This window comes from Culex quinquefasciatus, chromosome 1 (genome assembly GCF_015732765.1).
Source record: "Culex quinquefasciatus strain JHB chromosome 1, VPISU_Cqui_1.0_pri_paternal, whole genome shotgun sequence".
Taxonomy (NCBI): Eukaryota; Metazoa; Arthropoda; class Insecta; order Diptera; family Culicidae; genus Culex; species Culex quinquefasciatus.
In genome coordinates this window covers 91936956-91958840 of record NC_051861.1, presented here as the reverse complement: position 1 = coordinate 91958840, position 21885 = coordinate 91936956, and the positions used below count along the sequence as shown (strand labels likewise).

Here is a 21885-nt window from a genome sequence, read left to right as displayed (position 1 = left end):
ATATTCTAAAAATAATAATCTTTGAAAAACCTTACTTGTTGGAAAATCATCTGAAAACAAATTGAAATCCTATCAAAGTCACCCCAGTTTACGGTATTCAAAGAAATTGAATTTGAATGTTTACCTGGGTAACCTTGTTTTAGTACGATTGGATAAATATTTTGAAGTAATAAAACATTTTTGTATGACATGTCTAAAATGCAATTATCAAAAACACGATAATAATTTAATCCATTTTCCAATTCTCTCTTTCTTTTTCTTTTTCTCTTTCAAACATTACATTCATTACCGCCGAACCACCCACCACCACCGTGCTGTTCTTCTCACTCGCTCCAACAAACAAACAAACAAACAAACGAAAAAATCCCCACCCGTTTTTTCCCCGGCAGCAACGTAGTGCACGCACAGCGACAAATCGCCATGATTTCGGAAATGATCCACACCGCCAGCCTGGTCCACGACGACGTCATCGATCAGTCGTTCGCGCGGCGGGGTAAACCCAGCGTCAACGTCATATGGAATCATAAAAAGGTAAGGCCTACTTTTCCTCCATAATTATGAGTTTATTTTATCAGTACACGCTGTGTTGCGGACAACAGATTTGACTTTTAAAATTTGTTTCAAGCTAAAATTTTGAGTTTAAAAACTACTCATTTTTGGTTACGCAACTCCCACGCACCATCTGTCAGCCACAAGATGTCAAGGTCTTCCGAAACTATTCAACATTTCTCATGCAGAGCAAATTCCTCAAACCCACCCCGCCAGTGCCACGGCGAATCACATTCCTTGCAAGGCTTTGCAGTTATGACCATCAGATAGTGTGCACACCGTTTGTAAGTGTGTGTGTCAGAGAAGAAAGAAAGAAAGGGTAAAATAAAAAACTAGCGTGACACTTTGCGTTCGAACGTGCTCGACGACGCCGAGTAAAGTAGATCCGGTTTCGTGACAAAGTTGTGTGTGAGAGAAATTGCATTTGTGTACACTTTTTTTTTGTTTTTTTTTGGGTACATGAGTAAAAGCAGAATGCAAGACACTACTTTGTTTGAGCCTTGAAGGGTAATTTTGTTCGTTTTGAAATTGGGTAGCCGACTAAATAAATTTTATGAATTTGCCTGAATGTGTTCGTAAACTTTTCTTTTAAATTTTACGCAATTAATATTTTGCAAATAAAATCATCAAAATTAAGTTTTGGAAAATTAAAAAGTAACACTCCAACTGTCATTCAACAAACCTCAGACATTGTTTCAACCAATCAACTGCCAAATCAACAGCGTTCGACGTCAACTTGAAGACGAAAGGTATTCCATTTGGTGGTGAAGTGGTCGGTAAGAGATGTCGGAGTGTGCGTTCCCGTAAGGAGTGTGGAAGTAGAGTCAAGTAAAGTAGTGGGGGTCTCAATTCTGTCGCATTTTTTTCGAAAATCTGGTTTGTTATACAACTTATTGCTTCACGCACCAAGTTTTGTGTTACTGTGGCGTGTGCATGTGTGCGTTGTTTTCTGGGCATTTTTAGCCTTTTCAAAAAAGTGATGGAATGAAAATGCTGTCGAAGATAAGATGTTGCTCTGCTTTTTTAATTACTCGATTGTAATTTTTTTTTGGAAAATTTAGAGGCTTATTCAGCATGTATGTTTTTCCTAGATGCAAATTTTTTTCAAAGTTTTTGTCAACCCCCCTCCTCCTTAAAAAAAATACCCGAAAAATCAGGGCCGTATTTTTCCCGAAAAAACTTCCATAAAATCAATTAAAATCAATTTGAAATTATTTTTCGCATGTTTGCACTCATTTAAAAATATTGGGCATATTAGTGGAGTTTTAGTGTGCAGAACCGCAAAAAAAATTTTTTTTTGTATGAACCTTGATTGGAAGATAACCTTTCTAGTATATTATGAACTGAGAACCTTTGAATTGTAATCCAATTGCCTACCGACTACATCAGGCAGTTCACAAGAAGTTAAAAATCCAAAATATTTATTTATATTTTCTTTTTTTTTTAATTTTATTGGGGTTTGAAATTAATTTTTTGCGCTAAAGTTCAGGATGGAGGAAACTTGATACCAGCAAAAAAATATTTAAATTTATCTTCAGATACAGAACTAAATTTGCAACTGAAAATTACTTTTAATTTTCTTAATAAAGTGCATTATTTCAAGTTGTCGAACAATTTACAACGGAAATTTTAAATCTTTTTTTATAAAAAAATATGATAGTACTTTCGAAAATCCGAGATAATTTTCTTTAATTTTTCTTTACACACTCTGTTCATAAGCATTTAAAGCTTGAATTTTGTTTAAATTACACAATAATAAAAGTCATGATTATATTATATCTGGGAATGAGTACATTTTTTAAGTAAGAAAAAATGTTTAATTTTCCATCCGAAAATGTGTCATTTTCCATCTGAAAATTTGTAATATTCAGCTGACAATTTGTAAATTTACCATTGTTTCGTTGTTGCCTTTTTTTTAGACTAAATTGAAATAATATTACATCATTAAAAAGGAAATATTATTTCATCCAAATTTACATTTTATCTGTGTACACAGCCAAAAAAGTAGTAATCCAGCTGCGTGTAAAAGGCCTGGGTGTAAAATAAATATTGCATTATTGTATGAAATTTTATGTGATTTTACACCCTGAAATATGTAGCCCATCAGATTCACATCGTTCTAATGGCCGAGTGGGCTAAGGCGCCAGTCCTTACTGTTGGTGCTTGGTTTGAATCCAGTCGATTGCAACTTTTTTTTGTGTTTGCAAAAAATTGTACATGCAGTGTGTAATATTAAGTGTTTATTTTGACGAAGGTGATGTGCATGCTTTTGCATGCGATTTTACCATCGGATTTTTTGCTGTGTAGTTTTTCTCAGTGTCATTTTATTAGATTTGTAAATTCATAAGCAAATCCCACTTCTGACCAATTCTCTGAGATTTCGGTCATTCGATTTTTTTGTATTTTTTAATCCGACTGAAACTTTTTTGGTGCCTTCGGTATGCCCAAAGAAGCCATTTTGCATCATTAGTTCGTTCATATAATTTTCCATGCAAATTTGGCAGCATGGAAAATTCAAAAATCTGTATCTTTTGAAGGATTTTTTTGATCGATTTGGTGTCTTCGGCAAAGTTGCAGGTATGAATATGGACTACACTGAAAAAATGAATACACCGTAAAATTTTTTTTTTGTAATTTTGAATTTCACTTATTGTCACTAAAACTTGATTTGCAAAAAACACTATTTTTTTTGTATGTTTTAGAGAACATCAAATGCCAACTTTTCAGAAATTTCCAGAATGGGCAAAAAATCTTTGACCGAGTTATAATTTTTTGAATCAATACAGATTTTTTCCAAAAATCGGAATACTGGTCGCAAAAAATTTTCAACTTGAGTTTTCGATGTAAAATCGAATTTGCAATCAAAATGTTCTTTAGTGAATTTTTGATAAAGTGCACCGTTTTCAAGTTAAATCCATATTTAGGTGACTTTTTTGAAAATAGTCGCAATTTTTTATTTTTTTAAATTAGTGCACATGTTTGCCCACCTTTGAAAAAAATATTTGCTGAGAAAATTCTCTATATTTTGCTTTATTGAACTTTGTTGATACGACCCTTAGTTGCTGAGATATTGCCATGCAAAGGTTTAAAAACAGGAAAATTGATGTTTTCTATGTCTCACCCTAACAACCCACCATTTTCTAATGTCGATATCTCAGCAACTAATGGTCCGATTTAAAATGTTAAAATATGAAACATTCGTGAAATTTTCCGATCTTTTCGAAAACAATATTTTCAAAAAGAGCGTATTATTGAATGTTTGGCCTGTTTGAAATGTAAGTCTTGATTTACATTTTTTGAAAATATTTTTCTCGAAAAGATCGGAAAATTTTACGAATGTTTCATATTTTAACATTGAAAATCGGACCAAAGAGAGCAGAAATTATTCTATTATTTTTCTTTGACCACTTGTTGCTGAGATACAACCTGCTATAGAAAATGACACAAGAAAAGCGAGGTGTGACGTAGAGAAAAAAAATAATAAATAGCATTTAATTTTTAAGTGACGATAACATGCGCCCAAAATTCAATGTCAAAAAAGAAAGTTTCGTAAAAATGTTCAATGCGAATACAAATATTTAAAATAATCAAATTAACCGTAACTTTTGATATGATTGAAAATAAATGTTTGTGGTCCTTTTCAAATGTTGGGGTTGATTTGAAATTTTTGAAAATATTTGTATTTGGGAGGTTGGAACGATACTTCTAAATTTCTCTTAAAAATATAAAAAAATGGTAATGTAGAGACAACCTGATTTTCTTTCGGATCTCATCAACCACTGGTCAAATTTTCAATATCCTTGAAGCAGATTTGTAGGAAATTTTCTGATATATTCGAAAAAAAAAAATTTCATTGGTGGTCAAGATTGGCCTTGACTTTTAAAAACGCAAAAAATGCATCTTATCATTTAAAATATTTTTTAAGCGAATAAAATGAATTTTTACCAAGTTGTGCCATTGCTCAAAAGATGGCATTTTTGTCATCTAACAAGAATTACGAAACTGGAAAACAGTAAAAACTAAAACCAAAGTTAAATCAAAAAGTTTACTAAATTGTCTGGATCATACCGAACAAAAATAAAGAAAACCTAGCACACAAACAATTTCCAAATGTACTTGCCAAACTTCCCCCTCGCACACGCAAAAGCCCTTTCCCACAACTATGCGTTACGCCAGCCCGGTCGATCTGCCGCAATCGGAGATGAACTTCGACCACGCTTAAACGTGACTTGGCCGGCGCGCGAACTTTATAGCTTTATCTAGAGGTACAAGTTTATTGCAACGAAGGTAGACGGTCAGTAATACTGCTGTTGCAACGCTCTCTGCTCTCTGCGGTCGAACGTACCTATATGTGCAAATGAGCATGTGTGCCCTTGGAACATTATGCGCTAATTTTTATGCTCGTGTAACGCGGTTTTCGTTTGCCACCGCAACCGTACTCGTGTGATATTTGAGCAACACGGAAAGACTTCACACTGGGAAGTTGTAAAGCTGAATTGTTTTTGTTTCAAACAAAATTTGAAATTAAATCAAATAAATTTGGGGAAAAATGATAAATTGTGGAAATGTATTTTTCCGTGTAACAATTAAAACAACAACAGCAAAAAAAAAAGCTCCACCAACTACAATCACACAAACACGCAACACACGCTAATGAGAGAAGATGATTCGTGAAATCTTCGTGTGAAGTTCGCGCAGTTGAGTTGACTTGGCTTGGTTTGGTTTGTTGGAGACCACGATCCGGGCGACCTTGATACCATAATAGCAGCGGGTCGCGCGGATGCTGCCGGACGCGATTGGACCGGTTGAAGATCCCTGAAATGCGATTAGAATGATTGGCTTTGGACACCGAAAACTGTGCGATTCGCTGCAGCAGCAGCGTGTGATCTTCGGATGGATGATTTTTTTTGTTTCTGTCATGTAAAAGTATCATTCAAACCCAAAATTTGACCAAAAATCGTTTTTTTGACACTTTGGTTTAATTCTGAGGGCAGATTCAGATTCAGCGGGCAAAATTACATGGAAAAACATATATTTGGACAAGTTTCGAATTTCGTTAGGGTGGTCCCATATGGTTTTTATTTAAAATTAAACTTTTTGAAATAATGAGATTTTTTCAGTGTTTGTAGATTTTCTCTTTTAACCCGGTGCTTAAATTTTGGCTTGCGCCTTTTCGAGATATTTAAGTTTAAATTTGCATCTTTTTTACCTTGAAATGGCTGTAATTTTTAACCCTTAAGGGTTAAATGACTTGTCGAAAATTAAAAAAATATAGTTTTTAAGCGTTCTAAAAGTGTCCCGTATATCACTTTTCTTATCCGGGACCGTGGTGTAGGGGTAAGCGTGGTTGCCTCTCACCCAGTCGGCTTGGGTTCGATCCCAGACGGTTCCGGTGGCATTTTTCGAGATTTGTCTGACCACGCCTTCCGTCGGATGGGGAAGTAAATGTTGGCCCCGGTCTAACCTAGATGTTAGGTCGATAGCTCAGTCCAGGTGTAGGAGCCGTCTCTCTGGGTCCTGCCTCGGTGGAGTCGTTGGTAGCAGTGTTGAAAATCCGACGACTATGATTAATTTGGCGATTAATCGCTGCCTGTTACACCTCACGAATAAGACTGCTGAGAATAATCTTTATTCTCAAATTGCCACGACTAGCTGTCATTCGTCAAGAGTGCAGACGATGATTGTAACAACCCATGACTGCTGGTGTTAAATGGGTAAAATTATAATCAGATGGCAGCAAATTGACGACTAAACCAAATCATTCAAATTTTTATTCGTCTATGCCACAGCCAGCGATCAAGTGTCAGTCGGGAAAGAAACGACCAAAGCATACTCAGAGGGCCTTTCTTCAGGCAATCGTTATTCGCTCGAAGTGATTTTTTTTCAATCTTGGTTGGTAGGCAGTTGGACTTACAATTCAAAGTTCGTTAGATCGAATCCCGGGGTGGATCGAAGCTAAGGTGTAAAAAGAAGTTTGCAATTGGGTTCTAAAATGAAGCTTAGATTGCTGATATTATTGTTTACAGCGATAAAGCTTATTTTTCTGAGTACAATGCCCCTTTGTACGACCACAAAGAGTTTAAAATGGATTTTTAAATCAATTTTGAAAAATTAACCTCGCGTTCCTTCTTGACAGAAAAGCCCCTTCTTGGCAGTTGATTCCAAGGGGACCATAGTTGATCCATCGAAAAAATGTTGTCCTGTCAATTTTTTTTTTGCATTTAAATGAATAAAGTGATCACAAATGGTTTTTGATCGTGTTTTTTACCATTGTACATAAAAATTGACATAGGGCTTAAGTATCCAATTGCCGTTCAAGAGCCAAACGACATGCGACACCTAGTGTTGAGTAGCAGAACAGAGCGAAGAATGTCGATTGAAATTTCCGCCCTTTGAGGTTATGTATGCAAATTCTGTTTTGTTAAATTCCAGCGTTCAAAACAACTTTTGAGCAAAAATTCGAGCTGATACTTTGTTAACTTTTAATGCTCTATCATTTTAAACAATTCTATTTTTTCAAAAAAAAAAAATTTTTTTTTTTAATTGCGTTAATTTATAGAGAGCAAATAGTTTACACTCGTACTACTTGATTTTTTTCTCAAAAGTTGTTCTAAGAGCTGTAAATTCAATTTTAAATTTGCATTCCTCTGTAACCGAACAACGAAAATTTGAATCGTCATTCTTCGATGCTTTGCGCCATCTGTCGGAATTTTTGTGCTTTTAATCGCGAATTGCCTCAACAATCAAGCCTTCGGACACCTAGTTTCGAGTAGGAATCTCGCAATCGAGAACGCCAAGGCAATGCTGTAGAGCGAATAATTTGATTTTGATAACAACAATCTGATTTTTGAAGGATTGCTCAGATGCTCAGACGAGGTAAAATTTTGATGTTTTCAACAAAGTTGCTTGAGTTGTTGGACTTGCCAGAACTTTCCAGAAGATAAAAAAAATTCTCAAAAATATTCCTGAAAAGTTGGATTTTCAAAATCACCCTAATTGTGAACTACCCTCATTTTCAACCTAACCAAAAGTTGCCCATTTTCATTTTCAACAACTCTTCTGAATCCATTTTGCACTTAATTTTGCGATCTGGACCACCGTGCACTGTATTTGTTGCCAGTATGTTTATTTTGTTTGTCATTTAAATCATGTGCCTTTAAATTCAAAATACTTTGTTTCGCCAGATAGTCAGTTTGTTCATAATTATTAACATCTGTGCATGTTTATGTAGTTTTACATTAATTATTGGCCAAAAAATGAAACGAATTTTCATATTTTTTCATGTAATTAAATTTTCTTCAAATTAATATAGAACAATTCTAGCTCAAATCAAGATTTTTTCTGGCACTTTTGTACCCGACCCTCTCTGATTTCAATGAAACTTTATGTATATCGAGCCAATTGTACTCGAAAATAACATTTGACTAGGGCGTACGTTATTTAAATATTTTTGTATTTGGCAATTTAAAAACATAATTCTTTGACAGAATTTCAATTGGATGTATGGGCTTACAGTTATATGTTCAATTACATTACTCATTACTGAAAACAGAGTATTTTTTTCAGTGTGGTAGAAACCTGGATAGTAAATAAGCTTACGTAAATATTAAAACAAATCAAATTAAAAAGCCGTCAAAATAAAACATGTGGGAAATTGGTCGAGCTTTCCACTAAACATATTTTCGAGACTGAAAAAACATTTCAGAAATTGCCAAAAACTATCTGAAAACCTATATCTTCCCAAGGATTGGACATGCATTTTTCGTCAGTCTTTTTGTAACATTTTGAGCGAAAATATAACCTTAAAATTGACCTGCTATGCTTCAAAATCCTGAAATCGCATAGAAATGGCGTGTATTTTTGTTTCAGTGATTTTTTTTTCAAAAAGCCCGTTCAATTTCCTAAAAGTTTATCTTTGACCACTTTTTGATACGATGCAACGGCTTCGAGAAGCAGTAATTTTTAAATTTTAAAATACAAAAATATTTAAATAACATACGCCCTTCTCAAATGTTATTTTTGAGTACAATTGGCTCCTTATACACATAAATGGCTTATATAGGCTTAGGGTAACATGTCTACAAAGTTTCATTGAAATCGGAGAGGGTCGGGTACAAAAGTGCCACTAAAATTCCTGATTTGAGCTGGAATTGCTCTTTATGTAAAATTACATTAAATAAGGTTTGAATTTACACTTAACATATCTGGAGTTTTTTTTTAAAAAAGGTCCAATAAACCAAATTTCCAGTTTTTGCTTTTTAAGTGTTTTGAAACCGCCCTGAGTTAGGGGTATTAAAAAACAAACCCAAAAAGCAAAAACTGAAAATTTGGTTTATTGGACATTTTCAAAAAAAAAAAAAAACTCCAGATATTAATGTTAACGTAATGCATCAGGGGAAAAATATTAAAATTAAACTTTATACATATAAAAATTGATATGATCGAGGGTGTAACAATATCTACAAAAGTTAGAACAAGTTCTTTTAATAAAATAAATCAATTTCTGTTTAATTTAGGTAACCATTTTACAGTTTTGTCATAATCAAATATTTATACATTTTCATTGTTTTTCAGTAACGATCATTTAAAGAACGTGTAGATGAACAATTCAAAGCATTTTTGGAGTTGATAGTTTATAAATTGAACTAGAATTAATCGAAAAACGGGGCTATTTTTTAACAAATGGCGCTTAGGACCTTTTTGAAATTTATCCCTAGATTTCCCTTAAAGCAGACATTCAATACATTATTAATATAATGTAATAATTTCACGTTGTCGTCAATACATCGTCCTCCTTCAGTTTTCAAAATTTCATTCAGACACATTTATCTTTTGAATTAAATATACTTTATTGAATCTTTCTTATAATAATTACATTTGGTTTACATAATAAGTGGTCAGCTGTGGCTCTTCAGCTTTAGTTTGCTTTTCGTGATTTAAACACTGTTCATTTTCATAACTTTAAAAGTATATGATTTATCATTTTTGTAACACTAGGTACAATGAGGAAAAAAAAATTAAGAAAACATAACCTAACCTAAAACTAACTTAATCTTACCATAAACTAAACCAATCCTTGAATCAAGGGGTATTCAGATATAGCACATTTTTCCCTGAATTTCAAACATTTTTCTTGAATCTTCTGATCCAACATTTTTACTTCTGCTAATTCATGAACCTCACTTGATCTTGTCCAGCCAGGAACATTCAAAACCATTTTGAGTACCTTGTTTTGGACACGCTGGAGCTTCAATTTATGAGTTCTAGCGCAACACTCCCAAACAGGTACTGCATACTCAATAACGGGGTAAATTATTTGTTTGTAAACTGCTAGCTTATTTTTCAAAGATAGCTTTGATTTTCTGTTAATTAAAGGATACAAACACCTGATGAGAATGCTGCACTTGTTCAATATTTTATCTACATGCTGCCGAAACAATAGTTTCGAGTCAAGTATGAGACCTAAATAGACAACTTCCTTTGACCAGGGTATCGAAACATCATTCATTTTAATCAAAACATCATCCTTTGGGACAAATCTGGCCGATTTGGAAAGTGGAAAAATGATGGTTTGAGTTTTGGCTGCATTTATGCGAATTTTCCAGTCGCCAAAGTATTCGGAAAGAACGTCAAGACCCTTCTGAAGACGGCCAACTAAATATCTGGTTATTTTACCCTTATAAATAACGGCAGTGTCATCAGCAAAAAGTGACAACACACCATTACCAGGAAGAGTAGGCAAATCAGATGTAAAAATATTGTACAGAAGTGGGCCAAGAATACTTCCTTGGGAACCCCAGCATCAATGTTGAATAATCCAGAAGCAATCCCATTCAGAAAAACCCTGAACGATCTCTCCGAAAGATAGTGCTGGATAATTTTGATAAGATACATTGGAAAACCGTATAAATACAGTTTATGTATCAAACCATCATGCCAAACATTGTCAAAAGCCTTCTCAACATCCAACAAAGCCATAGCAGTTGATTTAGACTCAAGCTTGTTCTGCTTGATGATTTTAGTTACTCTCGTAAGCTGATGAGCAGTATTATGTCCCTTTCGGAAGCCAAACTGCTCATTCAAAATTATATTATTATCGTTGGTAAAATCCAAAAGCCTTGAATAGATGACCTTCTCAAAGAGTTTGGACAGACTACTCAAAAGACTAATGGGACGATAACTTGTTGGCGATGTTGGATCTTTTGAGGCTTCAAAATTGGTATGACTTTGCCCAGTTTCCAATTGGTGGGGAAGTAACCAAGTTGCAAACATTTATTGAAAATATTGGCTAGATGTTGAAAGAACTGATCACTCTGTTTTTTCAACACTAGATTAAAATGTTATCAAAGCCTGGAGCTTTCATATTTTTCATTTGTTTAACTGCAACTTTGACTTCCTCACCAGAAACATGGGAATCTGCAGGAAATTCAAAGGTAGAGTCATTGATTGTTGAAATACTATTGGCAACTGATGTTTCTTTACGGCTGGTCATGGAAGCGCCAAGATTATGTGAACTAACAAAATGAAGCCCAAGTGCATTTGCCTTTTCCTCGGATGTAATCAAAGGAGAATCCTCAACAATAAGAGGAGGAATAGGCTTTGGTTTGTTTTTAAGAACTTTTGAAAGTTTCCAAAATGGTTTTGAATAATTCCCAAGCTGGCTTACATGTTTTGAAAATTCTTGATTTCTGATATTGTCAAGTCGGTCTTGTATGATTTTGTTCAAATTGTTAACTGAAATCTTTTGTCATAGTCCCCAGTCCGTTGATATTGTCTCCTATAAACATTCCTAAGTCTAATCAAGTGTTTAGTATCTACGTCAATATCAGTTACCTTAAAATTAACAGGAACCTCCCGAACGTTGGCAGCCTCTGCTTGGTTGATAGCCTGCTGGATCACCTCCAGCGAACGATCAATATCAGCAGAAGTTTCCGGGTGTTGATCATAGTCGATGTTGCTGTCGACCACTTGCTGAAACTGCTGCCAGTCAACGTTGTGGTAATCTTTCCGGGTTGGTTGCCGCTGCGGAGTAACGGAAGCTCCAACCTCCACAACCACCGGATAGTGATCAGAACTCAACTCTTCAAACACCTCAGGATGAGCCACGTTCTCAGCCATATTGGTAATGAAGAAGTCGATGATTGAGTGATTCCCAGACCGAGCCACCCTCGTTGGACGATCCGGACTCACAACGTTGTAGTATCCGTTTTGCAGATCGTTGTGCAGAATCACTCCGTTCCGATTCCTCCTGCTGTTGCCCCAAACTTCATGCTTCGCGTTGAGGTCACCAGCGATGATGTACTTTGCGCTCCGCCGTGTCAGCTTCTGGATATCGCTCTTCAGTTTTGCTGCTGAACCATCTCTGGAATTCACCTGACGTGGGCAGTATGCAGCAATGAAGAGTACTGGGCCAACCGAAGTGGGAATTTCCACTCCAACGGCCTCGATGATGTCCAGCTTAAAGTGTGGCAGCCGGCGTGGCTTGAGATCACGATGAACAGCGACAAGCACACCTCCTCCTCCAGAGGTGGTCCTATCGAGCTGCGTCGCGATCTTGTAGTTTTGCAGATAAACTTTTTCACCGGGCTTCAGATGAGTTTCCGTGATGGCAGCTACGTCGATCTCCTTCTCGCGAAGAAAATCCACCAGCTCTAAGTTCTTCCTCCTAATGGAGCAAGCGTTCCAATTCAGCAGCTTGAGGGACCTACGATCCATACTGGATGACGAACGAGGTCAGCACTTCAATCTGCTGGGTCTTGGTTTTGCATCCACGCAGTGCAGCGGACATCTGTTTGAAAATATTGAGGAGTTCGGTTGAGGTGTAAAGATCATTACCATTTTCCTCAACTGCTGGTTCTTGGGTTGGTCTTGGCTCCTGGCTGAAGCCCGGTGGTGGCGGTCTCGGCTCCTGGCTGGAACCCGGCCGTGGATGATTCATCTCAGCTCTCTTCCTGGGATCCAACGGCAACGGTGCCAAGTTCGGGACCTGGCGTCGCGGTTGAAGAGGTGGAAAATTTTGCTCCACCAGGGCTGGAGGAGTTCTACGACGCTGAGGCTGATTCTTCGTCGATGCTTGCTGCCGAATTTTCACGAACTCAGCTCTCTTGGGGCACTTTCGGTCGGTTGACGAGTGCTCACCGTTGCAGTTGAGGCACTTCACCAGCGAATCTTGGATGCACTGGGATGTGATGTGCGCATCGGTACCACATTTGGCGCAACGACGCTTCAGGTGGCAGTTCTTACCTCCGTGCCCGAAACCCAGGCAGTTGAAGCATTGTGTGACGTCACGATGCACTGGTCGGTATCGCTCCCACGACACGATAATGTTGAAAACCGCTCGAATTGCCTTCAGCTCAGGAAGCGTCGTCGATCCCTTAGCCAAATGCAGCAGGTAGAGCTGGTCACGGTACTTGATGTCTTTGTTGCGTCGGCTCATTTTGTGCACGGCCAACACATCCAGTTTCAAAACTTTTAGCTCGGCAGCTAATTCCTCCACTGGCATGTCGTACAGACCTCTGACGACGATTTTGTACGGCTTATCCATGACGACATCATGGGTAAAGTACTCCGCCTCGTTTTCGGTCAAGTAATCCTTGACCAGTTGATAGTGCTGCCTGGATTGCACCAGCACCTTAAATCCGTCCTGACACAGACGAATGTTGCCTAGGACTTTCCCAGACTTGATGAGTTCAACCAGCCCCGCTCGAAAGTCGATCGTTGCTGCTGATTGCCGCACATAAAAAGGAGGCAGTTTCTCCTTTCGCTGTTTCACTTCATTCTCCTTTGCTTCCGCTACCTGGTCCTCGTCAGGCAGTCCAGCAAACTTGTTGTTCTTCAATAGCTGCTCCTCGTGCGACGAAGAGTTCTCCTCCTCCTCATCCATCGGTACAGTACCGTCGCTCTTTTTCGTCTTTTTGCTGTTCGATGTCACTTCCAAAAGCACCTTCCTTTTGGAAATCCCGGTTTTTGGCCATCAGTTGAGGCCTCAACCTTCCTTTTGGAAATTCCCACTTTTTTGCCTGCTTGAGCCGCAGGTAGGGCAATATTGCCGGCGTTTTGCGCCGGGACGCGACGAGTCATGTCGATTCAGACAACCTTCACCAACGAATGCTCGGATAACAATGACACATTTATCTGATTTGTTTTTGATGGTGTAACTTTGCGACCGGATGAACATGAAATAGTTTTCTGAAATTTTGTCTCGTGACTCACTTCAACCAGATTGGTCACACCTGCGTTCACCAGGATCCGTCTTGACGACGACCCAAATCTCCCAATCTGTCGAATTAATCACCCTTTCAGACCAGATGTGATTTTGTTCAGAAGTTTGCCAAGATGATTGGGACATCGCGTGACATCATTTTCATAACTAGCAGCGGAAGCTGTGTCGTCGTGCTCATTCACAAAAAGCGGGGTAGTAGTGAGCCCGGAACATTTACAACCGTGCATTCGTGGTGGTGTGATTCGTCACGCCGAGACGAGGGGAAAGTCGCCAGATTCCAAACTACGAGGGGCCACTCCAAAACTGACTACGTATTTTTGATGCATCACCTTTTTGACGCAAATTGCATCAGAATGAGGTCGAGAGAGGAGTTACTACCGTGGTCGCAGCATCTGCTGCTGAAGCGACGACCTTGGGCACCATTGCATCGCCCCTCGTCGACCTCGACTGCTGCTTGACGCATGACTACTTTCTCTTCAGCCCGAACAGCACCACCACTATGATCGCGGAATCCACACCGTCTCGCAAGTGTCTACCGGACAGGTCTTGGAGCGGTTTCGATTGGCGCAGCGATTCAACTTTCGCTTTCGCGAAGAAAGAAAAAAAAGCCGAGCGTTGATCGAAAGTTCTTCCCATACCGCCAAGGTCGCCGCTATGCTGGCAATGGCGGAGGGATGGGCACTCCAAAACACGGCTCTAATTAGTCATCCCTTACGTAACGCGCGTCAACCGGTGGCCAAATTGTGGAATGTAGTCCCATCAGGCTGCCTGGACGCTCCGTCGTCGTATTGGACGAATCCGCCATTAGCATACAAAGTGGCTGCTTAATTAACCTCCGGTTGGTCACGACTTGCGGCGATCGACTTGAAACGCGCTGGAATCGGATCCGCTTCTTGCTGGTTATTTGTATGTTGGACAGCGCGGTTTCCTCATTCCAGCGCGACAACAGTGGTAACAACAGTGGCAACTGTCAACGGGAGGATGATACCCCGCGACAAGCATTAAGCGGTAACGCGGCCGGGACGTGCGATTGATCTGAACTTGTGTAGAACTTGAGGAATGTTGCGGAATTTTAAGGCGTTTCTTCTTTCAGAACGTTGACTGAGGAGGATAGTTGAGCTATTTTAAGATATTGCGTGCTGCTATAAACAGAGTGATAGCCATCGCAACATCTACTTGAAGGAAGAACTTGGACTTTGGACAGAATAATCCGATATTCGGTAACCAACGGTACCAATTTACCAGGAGTCCGCCAGTCTAGCAGGATGCATCTCAAATAAGACATTGACTTGGCACCGCTGCTAAATCAGACCCATTAACGAGTCTCTGTCTCATTCACTGTCAATTTCGCACAATCGTAAAGTGCATCGTTGAGTTTGCTCATAAAATCCGAACGATCATTATACGATGAGACGCCATCTAAGATGATACCTCTCATGAAAATTTTGACCGTCACTTGAACAGATCACCATGGTAACGCTAACGCTGACTTCCAAACAGCGTTAGCTTAAATAAATACCTGTCACGAGTGAGGGAAGTTTCAGATAAAGCATCAATTTATCAATCACAATCTTCTCACGCATGGTAGAGAACACGAAGAACTCTTCGTATCTTTCAAGCATAATCAAGATTATCAATCAAACACAAACCATTTTCCACAAAAAACATCATCAACTTCTGTGTAATCCTACATGGATATCTTCTAACTTTATCTTATAAGCATCTTGTCACTTGACACTTGGGGTTGAGGAAGGCATCTCCTTTCTAGGGGGTCACTTCTTAAGTGGGGATAAGAGTCAAAGTTGCTCTTTGTCTTAGTCTGTAGCCTATGTTTGAACCGGGAAGAATTCGATTTGCCGGTCTGCTGCGTAGATTTTGGCGCAAAAGGTGGTTCTTCGATGGGAAGATTATATCAATTAGCTGGTGTACCCCCGACTAGATCAGAGCTGTCAAGTGGAGTAGTTTTGTTGTTGTTGATCACACCGACCATCAACATTTCTGCGCAGGCTCAACTCGAGGGGAAGCATGAAGTTTTGGGTCGCCAGAATCACGTGCACTTTGCATTTTTCAAAAATATTTAGACATTGGTTTTGTTTGTAGGGAGAATTAGTGCTGTTCGCTACTTCCACATATTGCTTGCAAGTTTTAGTTGTATGCAAGAGTGACGAACCGCCCTAATATACAAACTTTGGAGAAAATCATTCGGCCCTGTCTAAATATTTTTGAAATGTTCAAAGTGCACGTGTTTTTGGGGACCCCAAACTTTGAGCCTGCGCAGTCTGTTCTCTAAGAATAGCTCTTTATTGTTGAATTTGATTGTGAAACTGTATTTTTGTTATTTTTGTTTTATTTGTATTTATTTTTTATGTGGGTCTCGTGGCGCAGGGGTAGCGGCTTCGGCTGCCGATCCCGATGATGCTATGAGACGCGGGTTCGATTCCCGCCTTATCCACTGAGCTTCTATCGGATGGTGAATTAAAACGTCGGTCCCGGTTTCTCCTGTCTCGTCAGAGGCGCTGGAGCAGAAATCCCACGTTAGAGGAAGGCCATGCCCCGGGGGGCGTAGTGCCAATAGTTTCGTTTTCGTATGCAAATATTTTGATGTTCAAATATTAATATTTAAATTTTTTTTTGAAATTTGAATCTGCGTGCGTTTCTAACTTTATACCAGTTGACCGGCAGCTAAAATATGCGCAAGTATAGTTTGTATGAGACTTCGAATATTGGGTGTGAATTCTAAAAAATCCCACCTGATTCAAGTTTTTTTTGCTTGTTTATATTCTACATTTAATATCTTAGTACAAATTCCAAGCAGTCACATTGGGTTTTGAGCACTGAACCATTTGCTGAGCCTATAATGCTTTTAAGATACTTCGGATGACATACCAACAATTTGAACAATTAAGATTATTCACATTTTCTTTGACACCACAATATTTTTTTTCTCTAAATTCTGTTATGAGTTTTAAATCTACCTTTTTTTAATGATTTCGATTATTTTCAGTCGGACAAAAAGCTGTTGCGATAAAAAGTTTTAGAATGTATTTTTAATTTTGTTCATTGGTTAGGCCGTTGCAAATACTTCCCCCTCCCCTTAGACAGTAATCAGAGTCGAGGGACATAAACTTCAAAAAATATTTGCAACCGCCTTAATTTTTTTTTAAATTTTTAAACTTAAATTGTTTTTAAATATTTTTTTTAGTTTTTTTATGATTTTTTGATTTTTTTTTATTTTTTTATGTTTTTATCTTTATTTATTTTTTAAATTTTTTATTATTTAAAAAAATAAATTATTTTTTTAATTTATTTTTTGTAAATATTTTTAATTGTTTTAATTGCTCTAATTTTCTTAATTGTTTTTGTTATTTTTATTTTTTTGTTTTTTTTTAAATTTTTTGTTTTTTTTTTAATTTTTTATTTTTGTAATTTTTTTAAATTTTTTTGATTTTTTTAAATTTTTTATTTTTGGAATTTTTTTAATGTTTTTGATTTTTTTAAATTTTTTATTTTTGTAATTTTTTTTATTTCTTTAATTTTTAGATTTTTCTTTTTTTATCTTTTTTTTTAATTTTGATTTTTTTGATTTTGTTTAGGCCGTAGCAAATATTTTTAAAAGTTTATGTCCCCCCCCCCTTCAATTTTTTCCTGAATAATCAGGAGGCAAATTTTTTTTTCGAAAAACTTCAAAATTTTAATGAAAATTTAAGTTTAATCAACTGAAAACCAGTTAAAATGCATTTTCCCGCATTTATAATCATATTCAGCATGTTTGAAATCTTTTGAAAACATTTTAAATTTTCATGAAATACCAATGTGAAAATCCGTCAATACCTTGATATTTTCTAAACTAATGATTGGAAAGCAATTGTACGCCTGCAAAATGCATTTTAAAACACTTTTTTCATCCAGATGTTGAAACCTAGGCTTGTAATTTCAATTTTTATATTTTTTTTTATTTTTTTGCCCCCCTTCCTCCCTCCCTTACCCATTGACTTTAAAAAATATTTGCAACGGCCTTACTTTTTTTTAATTTTTCTGATTGTTTTTTTCCTAGCAAGATTCGATTTTCCGTGCACCATTCCATTTGCCACGGTAGCAAACAGGCTGAATAGCGGGAATATAATTTTTCAAATTGGTTTTTTTTATGTAAGGCCGTTGCAATTATTTTAAAAAATATTTGCAACGGCTTTAGGTTAAAACATGGTTCTGGGTGTGATTTTTTCTAGGAATAGTTTGTAGACTGCGACATATCATAGAACCATGAAAAAATGGTTAGAAATTGCAAAGAAAAGAAATACTAAGTATCTGATTAAATATTATTGAAAAGACAAAAACTTGAAAGAAGTGTGTGAAATAAAACTTGCACTGGCCGTTTTGAAAAATAAAAAATGGCTTAATTTAACTATACAATACCAACAAAAAAATATTGCTGTGTAAATAAACTTTTTTGTTTTTTGAAAATGAAATAAACATATCTTTTCCTGTTCAATTTTTAACTGTCCATTGAATATAGTGAATACTTAAATAAAATTATCATTGCTTTTCATAACAGACTGTCGCAGCTTTTATGGAAGGGCCTTCCAAAACAAGGATTATGTGCTAAATTTGGTAGGACCTTTGGCGTAATTCATAAAATTGAAAGAAAAAGTTTTAAAAATTGTTTATTGTAATTATTTTGGGAATGATTTCCGAAACTGCCTTTTTGTGAACTGAGAATTCTGTAGATCTGGCAACCTTGTTGTGAGATCTGCCGGAAGTATGGATTTTTATCGCTGAAGTTTATAAATTTGGATTGAAAATATTACATTTATGCATATAAATATTTGCTAGACATTTATTTGGTAATCTGGCAGCACTCCTAAGGGATATCAATTTTTTTTTTGAAGAAATGTGATGAGCAATCATTTTTTTTCCAAATAGTGAGGAACATCAAATTGCATAGAAATAAAACCGAATCCAATTGAAAATTAATAAAAAAAAAAAAATCAACAAAGCTGTTCCAATTCATTTCATATGTCCCGATTCACCGCCACAAATGACGATTTAACCCAAATTCAATAGTTTAACTATTTTAAAATAGAGCTTCGATGATAGTTTTTTTTTTGTAACATAGTTTCCACACAAATATCAAATAATGATTCAAACCAAAGTACAATTACAACAATGTACCTCGACCACACCTTTCTCGCTAAATAACACAAAGTTGTCAACTGCGTCAAGAATCCCATCATCCATTCATATAAAACTGTCCAACCGGTCATCCGAGCCGGCCAAGGGATGGGCCCTGGGCTGTAACTGGAGATTCAACCGTCCAACCAGCAGTAGGGTGGTGCAATTTGTTAATACACCCTGTCATAAACCTGCTCAACACTTACACCATGAGTTCACCGCACGCCATCACCTCTCAACCTTTTGAGTGGTTTTTCAGCTCACATTTTCAATGAATGGAGCAATAAATTCACTTTCTTCCACCCAAATCGGGAGGGTCGTCGTTTTAGGCAGAGGTTTTTCATTTTATTGAATGAAACCCTCCTTCTTTGCCCGAGCTGACGGCGGGGGTACGCAAGAACAACCGGTGTAAGGTGTCATATTTACATACCGCGCACACGATTACAACAGCGCCCGATATAATTTGCGCCTAATTAATGTAAAGCACGCACTTGTTGCGCGGGGCGCTCTGCAAAGAAAAAAAAAATGGCTCTCAAAGCTCATTAAAAGCCGACCGGAAAAGGACAAACCGCAAAATAAAGCAACGCACGTATCCTCAATGAATTGCTAATGAGGTTGGCTTGTGAGTGTGCGGCTTGAAGATTTGACGATCGCTTTTTTTCTGTTTTTGCTGCTGCCATTGAATGGGTTAATTAAAACGGTTTGCCTTACGGCTAGAAAGGGTGGGGTGGCGCTGATTGTTGGCCAGGTGATAACGGAATTTGCGATGCACTTTTGCTAATTGGAATGCGGCGATGAAATCTAAAACTGCATTGAGTGTCAAGGGGAGACAATGTATTCGATGAACACAGAAAAAAATAATTAATTTCTTTTCAAAAAAATTAGTGAGAATTCACAAAAACCAAAATATCACTTAAAGAAGTGAAATTTGATTATTGTCAATAAAGAAGATTTTTCTCAGTGCAATAAAATTAAATGTTTTTTCTCCTTTTGTTTCTTTCTAGGTCACACAAGCCGGCGATTATGTCCTTGCGATTGCATCGATGCTGTTGGCCCGCCTTAAACACGACGAAGTCACACATATCCTCAGTCAGGTGAGTTTTGAGAAATTATGAAGTTTGGCAGCACTGTCTTTTATGAGTACTTTATGTTCGACATAGGAAATTGACAAACCACAAATCATACCCCTCAGCTGGGCACGGGTGTGAATGCTCGCAAAATGTTACATTATTTATTGCTGATGCAGTGCTTTTTGCATGCAAAATATACATAAAAATAAGTTGACATCTAAACAATGGACAATAGACGACATGCTGGCAGCTGTGGACGAACTTTTGATAGTTTTTGTTACTGCATTGAGTTATTAATATGCTGTTGGGATGAGGTCGTTTTCGTGGAACTTGAGGATTCCATACGAACTGTGGCAAGTTTGATAAACAATTTAAAAAAATATTAATTTATTATTTCAATCCAAAAGTTCAACTCTTTAAACTCACTCATTGGTTACATGTTCAGAAGCGAAACATGAAAATAAGCCAAATTTTCCAGCCACCATCATCGGCAACCAAGTCGGCCCGAATCACAAAGCTCGCCCGACTTGTGGCGGTAATTAGTGGCTAATGTAAATAAATTGCCCAAATGAGTGAAATATCGCCTCTTCAAGCGTTTTTTTTCTGTTTTCGTAGCTGCGAGGGTGTTCAACACAAGAACCGACTCACCGAGGGTTGTGGTGGTGGTGAAACACACCAATCAATTGTATTTCGAAAATAAATAAGCAAACTGCTAAACACGAGTAGCTGAGGCAAACAACAACAGGGGCATCGAAAATAACAATAACACTACAACCGACAGCAAGTACTACTGAATGGAAAGAGAAGTAGAAATGTTAAACCGAAAGCAATAGCAAAAAATCGGTGTGAAAATTACAGACATTTAAAGATATTGGCCTCGATTGGTTTTTGGCGCGTGATACACAGCCGATGCAACTAATAACTGCCAGAAATTATTGCGGATTTCCCCAGCTTTTAAACAAATTTAAGGAAACTTTCTAGGGGTTGGTAGCCTGTACGCGCGAGCAAGTCTTTTAAATTTTTAGTTTGTTTTCAAACTCTTTTTCGCTCAGAAACTATTAATTAATTAGTATAAAAATATGTGACAGCAACTTTTTTTTCTTCATATACTTCAAACCACCTGACACAAATTGTTTTTCTCACGGTATTCGCCCCTTCAAGAGCTCTCTTCATCAAGTTCTAATAATCTACAGTTTGCATCGGCTCACTCATTGATTCAAAAGTTCGTGAAGACCATTTTGTCAAGCCTTGTGTCGGCAAACAAGGCACGCCGTCGCGCAAAGTGCAACTTGAAGAACTTTCCGCGAACAGCTTAGGGCATCAAAAGCTGTCACAAGATGACACTTCACGCTGCGCGTGCCTCCCAGAAGGAGCTAAATGTCGCTAGTGACTTGGTTGGCAACGCAAGCGACGAACCTTCATCTGTTAATGCTCAATTGACGGATTAATAGTTCAATCGAATTTTGCCTCGCCTGAAATCGTGTTAACTTTTAAATTTTTCAATTTCAAGTGCAGAAAATTTAGCTTCAAGAAACAAATTACTTCCGTCATTTTGCGGAGCACTGACATTGCACCTTAATTGAACACTCAAAGTCGCAACGGTAAAGAAGTTGCAACAAAAAACAACAAAAATAACGCACAGAGAGTGCCGTTTCATTCATAATTCGAAGGGTGGGGAACACAACACGGTGTGCCAGAAACGGTGAGCGCAGAGGTGTCATTCACAAGCTGGTGACAAATGGGGGATGTATTTTCCATTTTAGGATCTGCCGGGCGTGAAGTGGCTCTTTTTTTTTTCGTTCAGTTGCTGTTGTCATCTGAGCAACAGCCAGGCAACGGTGCGCTTCCTGGTGCATATGGAACACGTTGTCATCG

At 37.5% G+C, this 21885-nt stretch overlaps 1 protein-coding gene across 1 annotated transcript in view; it reads left to right on the top strand.

Moving 5' to 3' along the window:
• LOC6040429 (all trans-polyprenyl-diphosphate synthase PDSS1) overlaps positions 1 to 21885 on the top strand; it is a 153403-nt gene that overhangs the window by 105072 nt on the left and 26446 nt on the right. The window contains exons 4-6 of the mRNA XM_038265975.1: positions 144 to 166; positions 390 to 531; positions 19945 to 20034. Coding sequence (XP_038121903.1) covers positions 144 to 166; positions 390 to 531; positions 19945 to 20034 — 255 coding nt within the window. The remainder of the gene's footprint in view (positions 1 to 143; positions 167 to 389; positions 532 to 19944; positions 20035 to 21885) is intronic.